Source organism: Cygnus olor, chromosome 5 (genome assembly GCF_009769625.2).
Source record: "Cygnus olor isolate bCygOlo1 chromosome 5, bCygOlo1.pri.v2, whole genome shotgun sequence".
In the NCBI taxonomy this organism is placed as follows: domain Eukaryota; kingdom Metazoa; phylum Chordata; class Aves; order Anseriformes; family Anatidae; genus Cygnus; species Cygnus olor.
The window spans coordinates 49,696,283-49,715,489 of NC_049173.1; the positions used below are offsets into that span (position 1 = coordinate 49,696,283).

Consider the following 19,207-nt stretch of genomic DNA (forward strand, 5'->3'; position numbering starts at 1 on the left):
AAAAAAAACAAACAAAAACATGGCAGAGTCAACTTACAGACTAGTCAGTTTTGTAATTTGAAGTCCCAGAACACACTTTTCACAGGCCAGGAGTACCCACCTTAAACGAAGAAGGTAAGGGTGGGAGGAGAAGGTGGGTACTTGCACTTTAGGCTAAACCACACAGAATTCATATTAAACAGATTGCCCTCACTGAAACCAGCATCAGTGGATATCTAATCATAGATTCAGTATGAGTAGGATTGGACCCCAAAATTTAAATGACTAAGGTATGATAGTATGGACTGTTAGACTATCAGTGTGCCTGTCATGTATTCCTTTTGAGCTGTGTCTCCAAAGCTAACCTTTACTTTCCAGCAATTTTCAGTGTCCAGAGAGGAATTATTGGCTTTGAGGGTAAACTTTCAAACATACTATGAGTTAGTATTATCAAATGTGTGAACTCATCTGGGAAATTCCTAAGGAAAAACCCATCAGGATACAAAAGCATTCTAAAGAAGGGAATTTTAGCTAACAGTATTCTGTGAAAAGACAGCCTGTCCCATATCTTCACACTGGGTTTAACAACTTTTTTTTTTTTTTTTAATATCCATTCCACTGAATATAAGGTCATTCTCTAGCACCAAGATATTTCTGTTGAGTCACTTAAAGAGGGAAGTGAAATGTATGTGTGTGTGCTGCGGAGCATGGAGAAATGATGAAAAGTTTTTTAGTCAAAGACCAAGTAACTTCCTGGAATTCAGACTGTGCATCAGAAAATGTTTGTAGGTGGTTTTGTTCTGTTACTTCCAAACTAGGTGCTACATTAGTCAGAAAAGTCAAGTTGGTTCATACTTGCAGGAGTTTGCATAGTTTGCACCGTTTATGTAAGCTGGATGGCATTTCCCCAACATTTTCATTTCTTCATTAAAAAGAGGAGAAAAAAAGGGGGCGAGAGAAAAAAAAAAAGAAAAGAAAAAAAAAAAGCAAAAAAAAGCAAGCAAGCTCTGCAACATTGAGAGTCTTAATCAAACACTGCAGCATATATCCCACCTAAACTATAGTTTTAATACTGTGGCATTTCCTTCCTGTAGGAATTTTATTCAGCTTTCTAGCTCTTTTTTTATCCATGATGGGACCAGCACAACACAAATCCCACACTAAATGTAATGCATCTCTCACATCAGAAATACTGCTTCATTTTAGCACAAAATAAGAGCTCTAAGAGAGAAGGAAAAAAAAAAAAAAAAGCAGGTGATGATAACAGCATGAGCAATGAGCTGCTGCCTCACACAGGGTGCAGAATGCGCGATCAGCACCTTAAAGCAGTGCCTCTGCTCACAGATGCAGAGTGAAACGAGGCATCTTTGAGGCAGGCACAGTGCAGTGGCTCGGCTCTTGCAGAGCAGGCCGTTTCCCAGAGAAACAAATCATCTCAGGTAAGCTTACTGATGCTATCTCCCCTGTGTTCTGAGTGAAGCAGCCACTGCCAGCCTGCTCACCAACACCTGGAGCAGGTCTGCGGCACAGCAGCCACTGTCTCAGCAGGAACAGTCTCATCAGCTTTAGGGGTCTGTAAAGGGCCATTTGCCACTAAAAAGTGAGGGCCTAGCGTTGAGATAAAGCAGTGGATTAGGTGCTGCCAATACTGTCCCATTCTGAGGACAGTGCCTGTAAACACGGGTGTGGGCTGTGAAACCCTGTGTGTGCCCTGTGAACCCTGTGAACACGCTGCCCCAGAGCACATGAATCTCCAAGTGTAGGCGTGCTGATGAGTGGTACAAATTGAGGGCTAATTTGTGACCATCTTCACCCACATCCACAAAGAAGGTGAAGGTGGAGCACTCCTTTCCGAGCTGATAAAACTGAGTCTAGGCACAGAGGAGAAAATAGGAGTTGTGTGTCAACTCTTCATTCACCCACACCCCCGCCCCCAGTTTGAACAGGTGCTTCAGGAAGGAGTAGGAGATAGGCAAAACCTTCATACCACCCCACATGCTTGTACAGGACAAGATGGCACAATGGCAGTTGTTCATAATGTGCAGCTGGTAAAGGTCAGCAGCCAAGATGAAAGAGAGAGGGAGTTGTGACTCAGAGATGTGTCAGCCTCTCTGGGATTTTTCTTGGGTGGTGTGGTGCACACCCCCACCTCTCACTTCAGGCTGTGCCTCAAGCCAAAATCTAGTTCAACTTGCCCAGTAAACCTACTGGAAACAACTGAGCTCAAATGCATCAGGGGGTGGGTAGAGCATCGGCTCTTGAAGCTCTCCCCATACTGTTTGCCAATATGCATTAGTATTAGTCTAGGTAGGCTAGTTCTAGGATGAAAGGATATTTTGCGTACCTCCTACATGCTTCCCCACTGTACTCCAAACAATACCTGTAAAGCTGCCAATTCAGAATAATTTGCTTGATTGTTTCTGTGATATAGCCATAGTTCTACTAAGACCATTTGATTTTCACCTCAAAGACCAAAGGGCAGCCGGTAGGTGATAACATTTTATGACGATTATTTGTGGAGACTAAACTTGCACTGAGAAGCAGATCAGACAACACTGACTACCCAGTCACAGCCAAAAACAGTGTCATACATATGATGTACATATTTGACAGGCAAAAAGTTTCCCTACCCAGGACATTCATGCCATCCTTAAATTCAAGTCCCTTCTTAATGACCAGCTGGGCTTCTGGTGCTTCGCGCACTGTCTCATTCATTATAGCAAAAGCAGCATCAGTAACATTCGGTGGTTCTTCAATGGGTGGTGGCACCAACACTTTCTTGGTAACAGTTTGGATCTGAAGGCAATAAAAAGGGAGGATGATAATGGAAACAGACAAATGTAACATGGGAGATCAATAAATAATTTAAATTTTTCTCTTGAAATTCCAGGAAACTATATTTTAAAGGATTAGACATGCATTCCACAACCTCTACCCCTTCTTCCAAAAATAAGTTTGTTTTTCAATAGTTCCACATGTCACAAAGTCCTGGGAGGCTTCAGCATGACTCTGGTGTGAAAACTATGTTAAATACTTGCTCCGTATTGCTACTGCATAGCATTTAACAGATAGTTAGCCCCTTTGTCCAGATGGTTCACAAATGGTGCTTCACAGATTGCATGTTACACATAGATATAATTTATTTAGCACCAAAAGGCAGGCACCTCTAAGATCAGTCACAGCAGCAACTCTATAATAAGGCTTGTTATTCAGGATGGGCTGTCCAGCTCAAGTTATCACAGTTTGATGGTTAACTATGAATCAAAACTCACGGACATTTCAACACTTCGCTCAGTGACCGTGAGCTCAGAATGAAACACATGGAATCCCAGAGCTTTCCAATTAAAACATTTTGAGTGAGAGATAACAGAGCATCTAAGTTGCCAGGCACCTATTAAATCAAATCTGACGACCTTAAAAAGAAGACAACAGAATCTGAATGGCTCTGGACCTCTCCTGGCATACAAAAGGCAGGGTTAAGGGAAAGATAGGAAGGAATGGTAGAGGAGAAACAGGCTTGAGTTATGGCTGGGGCAGGAAGGGGCAGAAGGAGGAATATAAAGAGGGAGTTCTGTGGATTTGATCTGTTAAAAGGGACTGCATTTCTTCCCACATTCCCACCTTAAGCCTTTCCTGCCTCTTCATGGCTTTGAGGCAGGCAGAATGCTTGGGAAGCTACGACTGTTTTGCCATTGTTTCCCATCTGCTCCCTACTTTCCTTGTTTCCTAGAAATGATGCTTAAGCAAGGCATCAGATCCAGTGTGTTAGCCTTTCAAAGAACATTTGCACCTCCTTCTTGTTGAGATGACAAACTGTAGTACTATAGATGATGATCCAGATTTGATCCACATACCATTGTAACATACCTTACATATCTCCTTTGAAAACCTTCTGGTCTGCACCTACAGAGGGGGTTGTAAACAGAAAGCCTACACAGCTACTGTACAAGAAACTCTTCATTTGTCCTGAAACCATCCAACATGCCTGCATGTTTTCATTTATTTACAGATTTGAATTTTATCTGAGAAATGGTTAATAGTTAACTTGTTATGTAAGGTAGCCAGAATATGAGAGCAGAGTCACAGAAATTAACCTTAAACATTAAAGCACTCACAAATTCCACTGCGTCACTTAAGTCTTCAGCTTTTCATTGCATAAGGTCCTAGCACTAAAAATGCTGAGCCTAACATTAAGTTTAGATTACGACAGTCGTCTGAGGCCTGAAAATCATTTGAATGTATATTTAAACATAGGAGTCCATTTCTCTTCATGGCCACACAAGAACTTAAGTCTCTGCTGAATAGCAAGTTTTATTATAAATTAAGAATTTCTTGTGGACCATGGAAAAATCAACAGTACTGAGATCCCATGATGGCTCAGAGTTCAGTTTCCAAATGAGCTATATAAAAATTGTTATTTAATCCCTTCATTACTTGTAGAACTCCCACATGGGTCACTGCTGCATAGTACCACTGTTGTGCATGCTTCAAAATCACTCTGCAGGAACTCTGCAAAAATTGCTTCCTCCTAAGGGAACCTGGAACCACTGAATGCTCATGGAGAGAGTCTGAATAAAAGTAAGAAAGAGAAAATATATGCTGACGCCATTACAAGAAGTTAATTTTCCTACTAAATAAAGGGAGGGATAAGTAAAATGTAACTCTCTTACTGAGCAGGTTAAGAGCTAATAGAAGGCACAAGTTCCATTTGGAAAGGAGCATGACTGATTTTGCAAATGAAAGGTGGCTCTGTGCAGAGGCATTCAATGGCAATTAATTTGGAATCTGATAAGATGAAACTTTGGAAAGCCAAAAAAGCTCAGTAAGGGACCTATGATGATTTCAGGTGTCACCAAAATTACCAGGCCTGTGTCCACTGACTTTTACGGGCTTTGAAATAGGTCTGCATAGGCAAGTTTAAAAAACAATCAACGGAATTGGTAATCCATAACAAGTGAATTGAACTCAAGATTGATATTACACACACTGAAAAAGCAGTATTAACATTCCTAGAAAACTATTTGACATGCGTAGCTTAATTATTTTTTCTCCTGAATTTTGTCCCATGTCTAGATATTCAGCAACTCTCAACTGACCAGAAATTTAATTCTCTCTTCCACAGTTTAAACTGGGGAAAGGAAGGTAAAAAGAGAAAAAACACAAAAACCATAAGCACCCTGTTCTCCCCTCACTCAGTTTTGCAAAAACACATTTCATATTACATGTGGTGTTTGGCCAACCACAGTTTGACCACAACTGACATTCCCATGATGATTTGGAAATATGAGAATGTTCTCTCATTAAACCCAAAGGACTATGTGTTTTTATGTGGAAGTCTGTGAAGAAGTGAAGCAATCCAAATCCTTTTGGCATCTTAGGTTGCCCTCTGTTCTTCCACCCCCATGGCCTCTTCTCCCTTCCCCCTTTTCTCTTCACTCTTCAGCCATAACCACAGCTCCAGCTGTCATGCCATTTCACTTAGGAACATTTAAGAACAGGTTTGGCAACGAACCCCGTTTCATCCAAAAAAAAAAAAAATCCTCATTACTGCCAAACAGTTTAGTTGTAGGAAAAGAAGCTCACATAGAAGAAATTTGTTTAAGCAGAAGATCAGCAGCATACCATCTTCATTTCTTTTCCCCTCAAGTGAAGCCATTTTGATAAAGCATTAGCAGAAAGCTTTCAGACAAAATTATTTACCTACACAGCACGCAACACATTGTCTAACATCCATCTTTCCCAGCATCCCTCAAACCTGGCCTGATGGAGCCACCTGTAGGTGGGTCAGCCGCTTGAGTGTATTATCCCCATATAATCTGGGCTCTAATACAGCAATAGAAATTATGAGAGATTGGGTTTCACACTACATTTCCACTGGCAGCCAACCTGAATGAAGATCATCCATACATTATACACAGGCCCGTATAAAACCATCAGCTTTTTAAGACCAAGACCAAATTCAACCAGGGTGAAAGATACTTTAAGTCATCATCCATTCAGCCACAACCTAGCATTCATGACCTTACATACTGTATACAAAGTGAGGAAAAGTTTTAAGATTACTTAATAACAAACTAAAATATTTTTTCTAAAAGAAAAATATCTATGAACAAAATAACTACAACATAAAACAAAGCAGCAATAAATAATATTCATTCATTTACCTGCTCAAGACCTAAGACCTGTATTTTTCTTTGCATCATCATTTATGTCATTCACCCAGTGACATTAACTCTACAGACTACCACGGTAAATAAAAGATGTTTTTAAAAATATATTGCCAAGGAGTAGAAGGATTTACCTGCTGAAAACACGCTTGGACTAGATTTTCAGGGAACAGGTTTCGTATCAGATCCAAGAAGGCATCCAGACTAGATACTTCATCATTCTTTTTCCCTTGACCTAGCTGTTTCCTGAGTTTTGGATTCCCTGGATGGATAGCTAAAACCAGAATCACACCCAGCACGGCAGCAATAATAGTGGTGGACATGTAGTAGACCATGGCTCTTGTTCCCAATCGGCCACTCGCTTTAGCATCTAAACCAGACAGTCCTGCAGGTGTTTTATTTTTAAGAAACAAAGAAATAGTTTCAATATCCACTTCAATAATCATCACAGAAACTACTGTCTAATTTACATAGTTTAATAGTTTAATAGCCTACTTCTTGTCTATGTAAAATTCTCACCACTACATAGACTACTGAAGCTTCTCCGTCCAAATCTTATGTGAACAATGTTTGCTGTTACTCCTTTGAAGAGAAGCATTTGAGATTTCATCTGACTGCACAGGAGACATTGAAAAATATAGAAGATATCATACCATCTTTTGCCCTCCATACCTGCAAACTGGTCATGTTCTGGCTGACAGCACAGCTTTAAGTATGCTAGGCATTTGACTATCCTACCATATTATTTACAAGGTCCAATCCAGGAATTAGATATTAAGAAAATTCTCATGTTCAAGAAGGGAGTATGTGTGGATGTGTTTGAAAACAAATTCACCAGAGCATCTACCTATTAAAGTTAATCAGAAATTAACTCCAAAATACATGTTGTAACTACAAAGTCCCAGGATCACACTATTATTCTTCTTACATCACAAAAAGCAAACCAGGTGATTTCTGCAGCAAGCATCTTAAAGTATTAGATCTTACCTGTGATTAAACTGGAGATAATTAAAGGGAGGATCAACATTTTTAGCATCCTCATAAGTATATCTCCTGGGAAGGCTATTAACATGATGATGTCAGGGTCAATTGGTGTTGCTAGACGAAGAAGACCCCCACATAGTGCACCCAGGATGACACCTAGAAGGAGAATAGAGCGCAGCAAGTAGACAAGAAAAATATACCTGAATGTGCATTCATTACCCAGCAGAAAAGCCAAGAAGAAAAACATTTAAAGAAGGCAGCTGATTTTTGGTACAGAGACAGATTTTGGAAGGCTTAGCCTTCTAATTAATGCTGGCTGTAACATGCTTACCATGTATCTCACGATTAAAGAGAAATAGTCCTGAACTTACACCTCATATGTTATTTTGCTTCTGCATCATGTTTTCCCCACAACATTATCGAGGTTTACTAATTCTGAGTAGGCCTTGTAATATGCTGAGGGATAGTCAGACTTGAGACACCAAGAGGTGAAGTGATTTATACAAGGCCATTCAGGCTTGGTAGAAGAGCCAGGGTTAGAGCCCAGATCTTCTGAGTATGACATCTAGCTCTCAACATCAGAATGGTACTGCCTGAAAACAAGGACAGCATAAGTAGCTATTTTACAGACTAAGAAAAACCCTACAGGAAATATAGAATAGTTTTGTAAGGAAAATAGATTCAAGCTTGGCCACTCATTTATTAGCAACATGGTCATCTCTGGTTTTACCACTATCAGCATACTATTAAGCAAAATAGGAAATTAAGCGAGGAAAAAAAAAAAAAAAAGACCTAGCAGATTCCAGCTCCCTTCCCACCCCAAGCTCTGATGGATCCTTTCAAGCAACCAGACATCACTTTTCTACTCAAACCTGAAACTCCCACAGAGCTGTTTTTCATCCTTTTAAGTGCCTGACCTGAAATATAGCACATGAAGGAAACTTGATTGAAGAAAAACCTGATTCTTGGTACCAATTTACTACTCCCTCCCTTTGATGGACTGCATTCTTCTGTTCTAATTGTACTAACGCTCTCAAATAGTCATTACCACAAACAATCCCTTCATCACGTGTAGAAGTGTAGTGTGATAACACCTAAACCTCTCTCTCTATGGACTGAGGCTGCTAAAGCACTGTCTATATGACAAAAGGCCACATTTACTTCCATAATACAGTCTTTGTGAATGGATATTTTATGTTTACATCCAGGATGCTTTGTCTTCTTGATCCCAAGCCCATTAAAAAGTCTCGAGTATAATAACACTTGACAGAAAAGCCCGAGTTGTGATTTGCAGCAACTATGACTCTTTGAAGTATCAGTTTGATACAAAAGAAAACATACATATATTTAAAACTTTTTGTGGAATTGCATCAGGAACCTTCTAGAGATGATTCAAAGCAAATACCCTGTACAAATACTTCAGCAGTACGGGTTTTGAAGGATTAAATCTATGGATGTGAAATTTGCGGCTCAGGACCAGCTGCAGTTGGGCTTTCAAACAATAACAAAATAGAGCATGTCTACGAATTTGCTGCGTTAGGCTGTTAGGCTTTCAGTGAAAACAAGCCAGGCAAGGAGCCAGTGAACCACAATAAAATGTCAAACTGCTCCATATTTGGGAGTTGCTGAAGCCAGGGGCAATATTCAGCATGAGATCACTGAGCGCTGGCTTACAGCTACAGAGAGGGGGACAAACCTTAAAAGCAGCAGAGCAAGAACTGAGGGATAAAAAGATGAGGAGAAAGAAATTCTGAAAAGTTTTTGTCTTTTTTTTTTCAAGTGACTGAGAGGGAAAAAAAGTGCAGTGCTATTAGTTTTACTGAACTACATTGATCTGGCTCGCCTTGGGACTTAGGTGACATTCCATTAAAAAGGAGATGCTGCGTAGCTCAGTGGGGTGGACTTGCTTCATGCTGTGTTAGTAACACCCTGCACACCTGAACTAGAGTGACAGTGCCTAAGGGCATCCTATCTCAGCTAGAACAGCTGACAAGCGCAGAGAAAGGGGCTGTGGTCCTACAGGAACAAGTACAGATACACAGAGCATCCAGACAAACAGATGTAGCTTACCGAATACAGTAAGAGTCAGGAGCAGATTCCTGCGGAGCGACTGGCAAAACTGCACACATATGTTCCTGGATCTGTGCTCCACTGGACTCAAATGACTTTCATGCATCCGCACTTCTACTTGCTTAGGCATATTGTTGGCACTAGAATAAAAAATGAAAATCAAGTAAAGTTATAGCACAAGATGCCAAAAGTGAGAGGAAAGCCTGGATTACTTCCATCATATATAACTGGGGAATCTGATGCATATTCCATCGCTTCCCACATTTCATAAACACTTTATCTTCACTGCTCTAAGGAGAGGCCTCTGAAATGATAATGTCTGAAATGGTCCTTCTAAAGGTTTAGCCATCAGGGTATTTTTTTGTGGTTCTCTCTTAAACAGTGGAGATATAACCAGCATGAATTCACAGGACACATCATGCCAAGTGTTTCATGAATTAAAATATTTGTCTTGATCTGGACAATTTGGTTTCCCCAAAGACCATGGCTGTCTACTGAAATAGGAGAGATGTCTGAAGACCAAAGTTTCTATTAACAAGAAAATGCAGATTTTAATTCCATTCCAGAAAAAGAGTTTTAAAACAGAGAATTTATTTACAAAATATCCCATTCCAGACTATTTTGCTTAATCTTTGCAAAACTTTTCACTTCGACATTTAACATTTAATGTAATATAATCAGAATGTTGAGGTCAAAAGAATCTTTTTCAACCTGGTTCTAATGAGATTTGATCAACTGCCACTGAAAAAATCATCTGAAAACTACTCATTCTCTGTGAAAAACTTTGGTTTCATTGAATTGGCAGTGTTTAGAGGAAAATATTTTGTTGTTGTTGTTGTTTTTACCAATTGTTTTATATATGAGTAAGTGATACACAAATGAATGCAGGAGTTTGAAAGCCATGCAACTAACTTTAACTTTTTAATGCGCAAGAAATCATTAGTAACAGACTCTCTTTTTACATACAAAATCTTTAAATATACTTGGAAAAAATACACTAAAAATACTACCATAAATAAAACAGAGTTTCTTCAAATTTTGGGCTGTCTACTTAAACAGGAGAAATGAGTTAAGAACATTTTTAGCATTTTTATCATCAAGAAAAAATAAGAAAAAAAAAAGATTATGAGATCTGGTCTTACGCCAGATTAGAACAACATTTTAGAAAAAAAGGAAACCAAATCTGTCCTTGCAGTAGTAAATTGAGGTTTACAGACCTAAAATAGGCCTGAGAAGGCAGACAAAATTTTGATGCTCTAGTACTTTTAAAGATGTTATTAAGATATTGTCCCACTGTGAGTCTGTCTGGAGCATACCACTGTAACTGCCACAAAAGAAAACAAGCTAAAGCATCTCCAGGGAAGCAAAACATTTTTGTATTATATAGTACAGTTCATTTTCTTCATAAAGTTTCTCAACAGGGAGTTACAATTAGACCTGTAATAAGAATTCTGTCATTTTGACACAAACAGCTCCATGATGTTGCCACTCAAAGTGAAATGGCATTTTTTCCTAATACACCTGGTTGTTAAAAAGCAGCACCAGCAGAAAATATATTAGGTTAGGATATACTTTTTTTTTCTCTTTATTTAAGGTGTGGGGGGATTTCTAGGTGTTGCAATTTTGATTTTGTACCTTTTAAATATTTTACAGTGATAAAATGTACTTCTGACTGTGGAATAACAAAAAAGAATACCAGTGCATATTCTTACAGATTAAATGAGAGGCATGCCTACATCTTGAATAGTTATGAATGCAAATATCAGAGGTAAATAAGAATTAATCATGGGATAAATGTTCATAGCAGTTATTTGAGGTGCTGTAAGAGAAATTAGATAGTGTCTGTAGCATTCAGACACATGGGTAACAGAGCCATGAAATCACAAGCAGAAACATGCCACAAAACCAATGAATTTGGAATCAAACTTTGCAACTGGGTATCAGGTCTAGTCTCACTTGTACGCTGAATATAAGTGTGTCACTTGTTTGGACCTGTATTCACAACAGGTTGATCATATATATTCATCTGAAACTTTGAAATATGGGCAGTTGAAAGTAATTCAAAAGAAAATGTTAGAGACAACTGGGCAGTACTAGAATGGATCAGTAGGCAGACACACCTGATGATGTTACATATCTTTCCAGGATTTTGCTTTGAGCTAGGTTTAGTCTGGTTTCCCTGAATTCCCCTGCTGTCCCTTTCCCATCCAACCCCCTGCCCATAGCTTCATAGTGTCCAAAGAAAAGCCACCCTCACAAGTATCTTCTTCCTCAGCTGTGGGCTATTCTAAATGCCTTTTCCCAAACTCACAGACAGCAGAGGCATATCATTCCCTTGCCAGCACTGCTCAAAGAAGTCCTTCCATGAAGAAGCAGGCCTCTGATTCTGCTCTTGTATTCAAGCCTTATTTCTATTTACACTCACGTCTAAGTGACATCTTGCTGTTTGCTGGCTGTTTGCTGTTTGCCTCCTTGCATTCTGGCCAGCAACCAAAAAGCACAGGTTCACAAAGTGAGGGGGTTGGACCTCCTCCCACAGCCGCAGTGACCACTTCAGCATCATCCCCCAAGTGAGATGAACCCAGCTCTGCTTGAAGTTCTCAAACAACACAGAGGTTTTACATTACAACAAACCTCATATATCGAAATACCCACTGAGAAGAGAAGGAAATGAGGACACAAAGCTCTTTAAGGACATTTCTAAATTTCCAGGAACTTAATACCACGTTGTGTTTCTCTCTAAAATGTGAAAAATTGGTTTTGCACTCGCCAGCTCTTCAAGATTGTAAGCAAACCTCCAGCATGGACTGAAATTGTGACTGGTATGTTGTTTTTGTATTTTTGTTTTGTTTTTAAAGAAAAAGATCTAATATTAAAATGTGTTAACTGTGCAGATCTGTTACAAAAAGTGTTGACAGATGAACATAATCACGTATAAAACGGGACCACAAAGGATAATTATCTAAGCATCTGCACTGTTAGCACTGCTCTTAGCAACAAGATTTTTATCAGCAGACCAGAGACGAGGTATCTTCCAGGCTTTTGAGGATGTTGCAGAGTACTGGGGGGTTGTGCCTCTATTTGCACCTTGTAAATGCTATTTAGCTCCAAAACAATGCAGAACCTTTAGCATCTGAAGTCGGCTGTCACATACTGACATAACTGCAAGACGTTCCTGGAGAAGGCAATGAAAGATGTGCAGATCTAAGTTAGGGCAGAATCTGGGCCTTCATGGGCCCCGTCTGCCAGCCTGAGGTTGATTTCGGTGGACTACTTAAACAGAAAGGTACAGTTCACTCTGAGCAAGACTGGCCAAATACCCTCCACTGCCTATCAGAAGCCAATGTTAGCTACAGAAAGCACCAAGTGGTTGTTTTGTTTTCCTCACACTGAGGAGAGGAGTGGAGGACTGTGAATGGCCTAAACTACTGCGGTCTGATCTCACGATGCTCCAGCATCAGAGCAGCTGCACCCCAGAACACAGAAGCAGCATCGCTCTCTCCTTCCTAACACATCTCTGTCGTTGGGACCCCTGCCCTGTTCAGCCCTGCTCTCAGTGCCCAGGGCAGGCCCAGTGGCACACCAAGTCCCACCAGCAGAGGAACTCCCATTTTCCCAAAGGCGCACTGACATTGCTGTGAATGGCCAGAGCCATGCAGCAGTTCTGCCTGCGAGTGCCGTACGCACCCTACACAGATCTGTCTGTTTCTCTCACATTACTTTTGGGTACTACTTTCCTCCTTCACACCACATGGTCGCCTCCTCGGATGTCCAGGCGGAAACGCTCTTATTCCCTGACCTCTGAGGCGTTAGCAGCATCAAACTGAAGCTTTCTCACGGACACGTGCTTGGTGAGGAGCACATCCTTTACACACCTTCTAGCAACAAACAAACAAGAGAAAACTTGTGCCGCAGATTACTGTAAATTCAGTGAATATGTTACTCCAGCAACCCCCCTGGATCTGGCCTAATCCTCTGCTGTCTGTCTCTGACATCAGTGCATGCTCATGTGCTCCGCTTTCTCCATACCATGAAGGCCACAGTGCTGTGCAAAAGCATGCAGGGAAGGGGCTTAAACATGTATTAGGCTTCCCCGTGCTTCAGATTTTCCTGCTGAAGGAACAAATCAATGCACGCCAGAACAGAGCTTCAAGGCGCCCCAGCTCGTGGGCAGTGCCGGGGCCCCAGCGCAAAGCCAGAAGTGTACCGACAACGTAAGCCCCTCCTGTGTCACTGGACATTGCTAATATAATCTTTATGTTAATGGTACCTCTGTACGTAGGTGTCATAAAACAGCACTGGATGCATTTCAGCAGCTGTGATCTCTCAAACATGCAAATGATTACCTTGGTTAAATAAATTGTTGTTCCACTGCGCTGAGCTTCCATGGTTATTCAAACCAGCGGAGCATTCTGAATGCTCGTCTGAAACCCATCAGACCAAAACCTCTTTTAGTCTAACATCACTGAAGCCAGAACACTATAATATAAATTAACTCTGCTCATTATTTTCATGTGTCATAGTGACAAGCAGCCAAACAGCTAAGCTCAGGAATAGGCCCACAGAGAACTGTAAGAATTGAGACCTCTGAATAAAAGAAAAATAAACCAAATACTGGAAAATGCATAGCCATGTGAAACAGTACATACCAAGAGCTAGATGCACATAGTGGCTTTTGAATGATAAGTATGATCATCTGCCTAGCCCAGTCCACCAGCCTTTCTCCCTTTTGAGGCAGTACTTACCCCTAGAAAAGGAGAGGAACTCCTCTGAGCCCAGGAGAATTCATTTTTATTCACCTTAGGAGAGTATAGAAGAATCTCCAAGTGAATACAATCTGTTTTTTCAACTACTCCATATACCCTCTACTCTGCGAAGGCAATATATGCATGCATTAATAGAAACAAGTAACAAAATTCAATTTCCCTGCCTTTTAAGCAAGGAATCAAGTTCTTGCCCAAATAACCAGGAGGTTAGCCACTTGCTCATTCCAGTATCCTTCATCCCCACAGTATGCCCAATGTACAAGAACAAAATCTGTCCACAGATGTTTGATTTTAGATTACCTAAATGTCTAGAGTTACTTTTGCCTGTTAGATATACCGGGCTGTAAGAGAGAAATTATCTGTAATTTTTAAACTGTAGTTTGTTTCTCTTCTGGTTATTACACATAACGGTGTAAAAATGTAGGAAAACAATTTATTAAAACACAAGGGCCCCTGGGGTTTTCAGTCCTGTTTCCTCCAAACATTTTCCTTAGGTTTTATTTTCCCTCCCTCTGGGAAAGTCTGCTGTTATATTTCATTTCCACTCCTTTTTTCTTTCTCATATTCCCATTGAATACTCTAGACATAAGGGAGTGGAAAAAATTGTTTGTTTTCCTTGGTTACAAAATATAACTCATTTTCTCACAACAGTTAAGGGTTAACAATTCACATAGCACTTGAGTGACAATATCCTTTTATTTCCAGTCAGTCATGGGGAAAGAGCTCCCTATCACAGAACACTTAGCTTGGCATCAACCTAGAGCAGAGACTGGAGGGAAAGAATAATCTGTGATCTAAATGAAAAACATAGGCAAAGATCATAATGAGGCTAGTGAGAACAGATGCTGAGGACAGGGTAAATTAGCAGTGACCGTGTTTAATCTGTATAAGGTATTTTAGCTGTGTCAATGAATCAAGCCGGATTACTCAGTATAAAATACTGCCTTGGCTAATTTGGTTATTTGGCTTTTGGTTGGGATGGGATGGTGAGCTCTTGAGAGGAGAGGCTCTCGTTAGCATAACAAATGTCTCTTTTAGAGCAGGACAACAGAATGAGGGCATTCATATATTTAGGACCTAGCCGAATAGCTCTTGGAGGTATATTAAGGGTTATTCACCAGAGTTACTTAGGATTTCAGTAAAATCTTCAATAAGCATTTAGGGGAAATAGCACTCTCTTCCTGGAATGCCATGAATAAAACACTAGTTTATCTTTTGTAGTAATTACTTCAATCTGGGCAGCTGGAGCTATTCTTCAAAAAAACTATTTTGGACAGAATGGCTAAGTTTCAGTTCAGGTTCTGAAAACAGCTCTTGAGCTAGATGTTTGCTGTCAAACCAAGCACGGCTCTATTCTGGAGCGATGAGTAAGCAACAGGTATAAATGTCAGCACTTGTTCCTGGTAGGACTGGCCTTTTTAAGATGGGGGAAAAAATTGTTTTCTTGACCTCAAAATAACAAGTACAACTATCTAATGCTCAGACAGGTGGTACAAACGTGGTCACTGAAAACTCATGGCAAAAATGATATCACGAAGTTCCGTATATAGTAATCTTGGTGAGTCCTCACTCACTGAGCTTATTCTGGCAGTCAGTGGAATTGCATAGGAGTAAATGAGAGCTTAATCTGCCCTGAAGGGCATTTGTTAGCAGCAATGCTTGGATCAGGGTTGTATCTCTTCCCCTGACCATGGAGCATGGGAGAGATGGTGCCACTCAAGTGACTCAGGGCCATGTGCTATGTCTGTGACAGCATCGATCCACTCCGCCTCACCCAGGCAGCCGACTGTAGGGAAGGGTCTACTGTGGTTGCTAGATGAAAGACGAGTGACTAGGAAAAGTGATGGATAACATCACCAAGGCAAGAGTGATTTCATTACTTGAATGTCAGGAGTCCAGATCATCTGCCACAACTCTTGTGAAATGAAGCTCAAGCACCATCTTACCAGGAAACCCAGTTTGAGTTGAAGTAGAGTTATCTGTTGCTTAAATATCTTGTATCAAGACAAGAACTGCTGTGTTTCTTCTGGGAGCAAGTCTGGGACTATTTCTTGTTCTACTGCTGTAGTTTGAGGTTTTATATTTTTAGATTAGATACATTTTGTCAAACCACACTGGACCTGGAAAAGCTTACCACGTAGAGCCACAATATGAGGCTGCACAGGTCACACAGGTGAAAGAGCTAAAATACTTTTATTGTGCAAAGTATACATTAGCTTTGGCATCCTTTCTGCTATGTGACAGCCAGTTGCTAAATGGCATTTTTAACATCAGTACAATACCCTGATCAGGTCTCAACCTCTTCACAAACACAAAAGAAATGCAAAAACAAACACACAACTGCTACAAACAGAAGCAACATGAGCTTTAGTCCGCATTAATGAAGGGTTTATTTTAAGCCTCTTGCTGTCACTAAGCCCCTATATTCAATTTTAACTGCATTATGTAGGTTTTTCCTTGTTATTTGTAGGACAGTAATGAATTCTAAGTGGAGATTTAGTCATTGACCATGGAACCTGATTTGGCCTACAAACTGGTGTTATGAGCAACACCCTGTAGCATGACTTGCTTTTCACAGTGGGAGAACTTTTCTCCCTGGATCACTTTACGACCATGTTGTTTCCTCCAGGTTAGCATTTTGTATACGTTCTGCAAGTTTAACATGATCATATTTAAATATCTGACCAGCAGCATCCTCACTGAACCTGCAGGGAAGAGTGGCCTGAGTGAATCCACTCCTCTCCAAATTTGTTAGCAGTTACATGCATCACTTTCTTCTGACTTTTTAAAAATATTGTTCCTTGAGGTCATTTATGAAAACAGCTCTGCACAATCTACCTGAATTTCCAAACTTTGAACTTTGGCTCAATTTGTTTGCATTTTTAACTCTAATAGAGTTGGCATGAGGTTTCTGATGACTAAATTTTGCCTTTAATATTTTGTCCATCTTTTGTATCTGGCTCAAGAAGTGTAGTTGCACAGTAGGGAAAGGGTAGTTTAGAGACCATTTGAAAGCAGGAGCAAAGGAAAATGAAAGATAAGGTGACAGGGTTTTTTTACAAGCATATTGTCTTTTTATTATTTTACATATTTATGCAGGTCTTTCCACATATACTTATGCTGTGGAGCTGAGATTTTTTCCCCCTTTTCTTTAATGCCTGATCGACAAATATATATTGACTTACGTATTAATTGGGTTGCAGCAACACCTTTGAATAACAAGAAGTAAAGGTCCTGGCTCTGCCAGGTGGGAAGGAATTGATTTCTGCTCACAAACACAGTGACACGCTCTGTGCACGCCTGCGTGGATGACTTCGAATAACCTCTTTAGACAGACTGCAGTGCATGGATGAAGCCTCCTCCTGTGCAATATTTTTCCCATTAACTCGCAACTTAGATTTTACATAGTGCTTTATGGCATATTATACAGAATACAAAATTAGTCCCTGTAGAGAAGTTGTGACCTAAAGCTCACTTCTCTTGGAACCTTGTACCATAAACCACGAGACCAACAGATCACATTTAATCACGCTGGTTTTTCTTAAAAAGGTAATTGTACTTTTCACCAATGGTTATGTAACTGCAGACCTAGAAATGCAAAAGCAAGCGAAAGCCTGACTTTTGCGTTACCTTTGGTAGTGCCACATAGCTAGGGAGGAAAGGAACCAGGATAACACCTAGGTGTTTTACAGGAAGAGAGACGGAAATTTCTGCTGGTGATTGCAGGAAGGAGGGGGATGTGCAGCACCAAGCCCCGTGCCTGGTGGCTGCCACAATGGCAAGCCACAGGATGCTTGGTAGGTGGGACCGCAGGTGGCCATGCCTTCTTCAGGCACCTCTTACCCAGTCACATGAGGAACTGACTTTAACACCTCACAGAGAATGTCTGTGTGCATGCACTATAGAAAGTTAACTAATTTTGTAATAGCGCGGCATGACAAAGCCTGACAGAAGGAGATTAATTTCTGGTTCCCAAGAGCTAGGGGAAGGCAGCTATCCAGACCTCATAGAGAATGGCATCCCGAGAGCTTCTACGGCCTGGGGCAAGGAAGATCCCCAGCACTTTAACAGGGCAAAACTTTAGTGCTGGGAGATGCCCTCATTGCAGAACTACCTGAAAGGCCCAAAGGGGCTTATTGTGTCTGTACGTGTTCACCAGTCTACAAACTGGAGTAAGTGAGCAAAGACACTCTTCTCCTTGCAAGATTAGCTGTTGGTTTTAGGAAGAGAGAATTTGCAATATAGTTCACATTTTAGCAGACAAAGAAAAAGCCTCAATAACTCTTCCAATTTGCCAGGTCTTCTGATTCACGCCAGCTGAATATCTGGCTACAAACTCTTCTTTTTTAACAAGTCTTTAAATTTGTCGCTGACATATTTATTTATGTGAAACTCCAACTCTATCCATTTACTCTCTCTGCTTTCCTGGTTCTGAATCTCAGGCCTAACCAACCTAAAAAAGCAAATCCTACTATGACACAGTAAAGATTCAAATTTACTTTAAGTTTCCTTGATAGAACCTTAAAAGGACTATTAATTCTTTCTGGAAGAGTGGCTGATGGTTTGTTTCTTTTATTGAACAAAAGAGGTGCACTTCCATCTACAGCAATCATAGTCTATCCATCATCCAGAATCTACAACAAAAAGTGTATTTTAAAACACACAGTATAATAGCTGCTATAAATATGATCATTTATTTATGTAATGATGCACATGTGGAATATCTTTTCAACTGCCAAATTTCTGATAGGGCTTTACAGTGGTGTAACAACCTGGGAACACTGCCTTGCATGCTTCATTACCCCAGAATTATGTACTGAGGCTGAGATGGAGAGTAATAGAATTAAAGATGAATCATATTATTATTATGGCAAAGGATATAATAATGATGTGTTTTGTGCAAAAATTATCTACTTACATGCTCAGAAACTCGGAGACAAGTAAAATCATGATCTTCCATTTGCTTCTACCTGGGGTGTGCCAGGTAGCACAAAGAAAAAGGCTATGAAATGACTGGGGATTAACATAGTTCTCAAGGGCACTGAGCAAAGATTATCAAACCAGTTAGATTAGGCAAAGATCAGAAATGTGCTCCTAGCACACTGGCTAGGGTCAAAAGTGAGTAGAAATGTTGGTTTTTTTATATATATAATTCAGAGTAGTTCACAGAAAAGCAGACTGAACTCTGACTGAGATAGTAAGAATTACTTTTGTCGTGATGAGAGGAAACAAAATGCAAGT

At 40.3% G+C, this 19,207-nt stretch overlaps 1 protein-coding gene across 3 annotated transcripts in view; it reads right to left on the reverse strand.

Moving 5' to 3' along the window:
- Positions 1–19,207, reverse strand: part of SLC1A2 (solute carrier family 1 member 2) — an 85,651-nt gene that overhangs the window by 19,768 nt on the left and 46,676 nt on the right. For all 3 annotated transcript variants that reach the window (XM_040557699.1, XM_040557697.1, XM_040557698.1), the window contains exons 2-5: positions 9,201–9,340; positions 7,134–7,286; positions 6,281–6,531; positions 2,610–2,775 (exon numbers count right to left, since the gene is read on the reverse strand). In XM_040557699.1, the coding sequence (XP_040413633.1) occupies positions 2,610–2,775; positions 6,281–6,531; positions 7,134–7,286; positions 9,201–9,330 (700 nt within the window). In that variant the 5' untranslated portion in view covers positions 9,331–9,340. The remainder of the gene's footprint in view (positions 1–2,609; positions 2,776–6,280; positions 6,532–7,133; positions 7,287–9,200; positions 9,341–19,207) is intronic.